Source organism: Montipora foliosa, chromosome 11 (assembly GCF_036669935.1).
Source record: "Montipora foliosa isolate CH-2021 chromosome 11, ASM3666993v2, whole genome shotgun sequence".
Taxonomy (NCBI): Eukaryota; Metazoa; Cnidaria; class Anthozoa; order Scleractinia; family Acroporidae; genus Montipora; species Montipora foliosa.
Genome location: NC_090879.1, coordinates 31,716,963 through 31,719,462, shown reverse-complemented (window position 1 = coordinate 31,719,462; position 2,500 = coordinate 31,716,963). Strand labels below are relative to the sequence as shown.

Sequence of the window (2,500 nt, the reverse complement as noted above, 5' to 3'; positions counted from 1 at the left end):
CGGCTTACCTGGGTCAGTCCTTTTTTCGCTAGGTTAAAAGGGCTGGTAACTACTTGTCAGTGAGGAAAATGGCGGACGAACCATGCAATCATCAGAATCATCAAAAATTATTTATTTTTTTATTTTGATGATTCATCTCGTTTTTGTATCCTTGTAGTTTCGCAATAAGATGTTCAGTCATTAAGACATTCCAATGCCAAGTTGACGTTCTTTTTTCCACACGCTCTTCATGCCCATTTACCTCCACCATTTTGCTACAGGCTGCGCATGGTCAAGAACGCTGAACCGCAAAAAGAGTGAAGTTTAAACGATCCCGGGTCAGATGGGCCAGTGTAATTACATGAAGAACTTGAAGAAATTTCAACCCTTCTACCCGGGTCAACCCGGGTCAACCCGGCAAGGGGGGCTGACCCGGCTTGACTACTATTTTTGGCTGCAAAAGGGTTGCCCTCCTCGGTGATTCAACCCGGGGTAAGAAGCAGCCTTAGTTCACAACTCGAATGCCATTATGATAACTCTTTAGAGGTTCTTCCGGTTAAAAGATTCGTACATATTCCATCGCTTTCCATCGGCGTCGAATGTACCGTGGGAACCAAAGATGCTGATTGGTAGGTTATTTCATGCATCACTTGATTTCGTTTGATTGATGGACGCCAAAATGCAGTTTGAAGTGCTTGAAGATGAGATTCCGCAGAATTATGAAAATCGCAGTGATGGCAAGAACCCATGACCCAGGGCCTACAACTCTACTGTGTTCGTGTAACGGCGTCACAGATCGATTTATTTTTAGATTGAATTTCCCGTGAATGAGACTCCCACAGGAGCCCGATGGCCAATTACAAGAAATTAAGCTGAAGTCATAGGGTCACCGAACAGGAACTGCCTTTGTTTTTCCGGAAAAGATAGTCTAAAAATAGATCGGTCTGTAAAAATGCCGTTACATAGGCCCAGTATGGGAGCTGTAGGCTCCGGGCCATGGGTTCCTGGTGATGGCCTGTTTACACGGAGGTGGGATAACCCGCCTGTCCATATAAACTCTTATCTTTTTCAGCCTCGCGTTAGCATGATAGGTGAGGTAACCCGCCGAGGTGGGTTGCCCGGTCTGCCAGACCGGGTAATCCGCCCAGTCGGTGTCTCGTTTTGCCTTGTAAATACTTGAAGGTGGGTAACCCGTCAACCCTGAGTCGGCTCGTGTTACGGAGGCGTTGCAGCATTAAGAGTGACAGTAAGAAGCCACAGCACTGACGAGTTGAAGCAAGAGTAGCTAGTGAGACTAGAAGAGCATTAACCGCCAGAATGCGTCCTTCACCCGCTATTTTGCCTGTTTACGTACTTGGCGACAAAGCAGTAGCCTCCAGAAAAAACACCCGGTACCCGGGGAGGGAGGGTAAGAATGCATGTAAACGCGAGATATTTTTGGACCCCACCTACGCGTGAGACCCCACCCTCCATGTAAACAGGCTCTAATTAAGACAAGAACTCATCTGAAATGAGCTTGATCTGTGAAATGCCGTTCCACCTGGATTTGGAGTTGTGGGTTCCTGGTTATGGGCTGACCCAAACATCAAACAAACCAAACATCCGATTGAGAAGTAAAGGGAACCTATCTTATCAAAGAGTGCTGGTTGTTGTTCAGTTGTGAAAGCCCTTTTTAGCTTGTTCTGGGCTCTCGGTTGCGATGAGCGGAAAAATCGTCGGATCGTGGGAAAAAGGCGACCGGTGCGTCCCCTCTCCCCAGTACTTCCCACCCCCCGCCCTCGCTTTTTCCTCGATCCGGACCATTTCTTCCCTGGTCCCCACACCCCCGTTATACAAAGATTTATCAAGAGTCCAATAATTGGACCCTTGGATTGATACAATGTTTACAATGGGCAGCCGGACAAACTGGGAAATATTCTGGCACATTGTGGAGCAGAACACTCTCAAAAAACACAAGCATGCAGTGTTGCGAGATTTCCACGCCTGCCCGACTTTACTCAGTCCTCCCTCAAGTAAAGTAATATTAAACCTTAGTGGGTGAGGGTAATATATTATGAATATTGATATTTCCAGGAATTTGATGCGAGTGTGCACGCTCCGTTGAGTCGATGCTGAATAGGCCTTTTGCAACTAACGATCACATGGTACAAAATCCGCCATGCTGGAGGGCAAGCTCATTATTATTTCCCCACTGGGACATTAAAACAAAGGCAATTCAAGCTTGACTGGTTCAGGTCTCTTTGTTTTAATGTCCAAGTGGGGGAATAATAATGAGCTTGCCCTCCAGCATGGTGGATTTTGTACCATGTGATCGTCAGTTGCAAAAGGCCTATTCACGCTTTGGAAGTCGCTTTAGATTTTGTCGTACAAAGAGACCATGGTTGCAATTACCGGGTAAGAAGTTATCCTTTTCCCTCCTAAATGAGTTAACTTTTGATGTTTCTCGTGCTGATTTGGTCCCTTCTACTAGGTCCAACTACTAAGAACTGCTAGTCTGCACGGCGCTAATGATTGTTTCGTA

The 2,500-nt window shown here is 46.4% G+C and overlaps 2 protein-coding genes across 2 annotated transcripts in view; both read left to right on the top strand.

Moving 5' to 3' along the window:
* The window catches only part of LOC137974679 (glutathione hydrolase 1 proenzyme-like), a 137,158-nt gene that overhangs the window by 43,224 nt on the left and 91,434 nt on the right, over positions 1-2,500 (top strand). The window lies entirely within an intron of this gene.
* LOC137974680 (glutathione hydrolase 1 proenzyme-like) overlaps positions 2,266-2,500 on the top strand; it is a 37,501-nt gene continuing 37,266 nt past the window's right edge. The window contains exon 1 of the mRNA XM_068821618.1: positions 2,266-2,373. Coding sequence (XP_068677719.1) covers positions 2,357-2,373 — 17 coding nt within the window. The 5' untranslated portion in view covers positions 2,266-2,356. The remainder of the gene's footprint in view (positions 2,374-2,500) is intronic.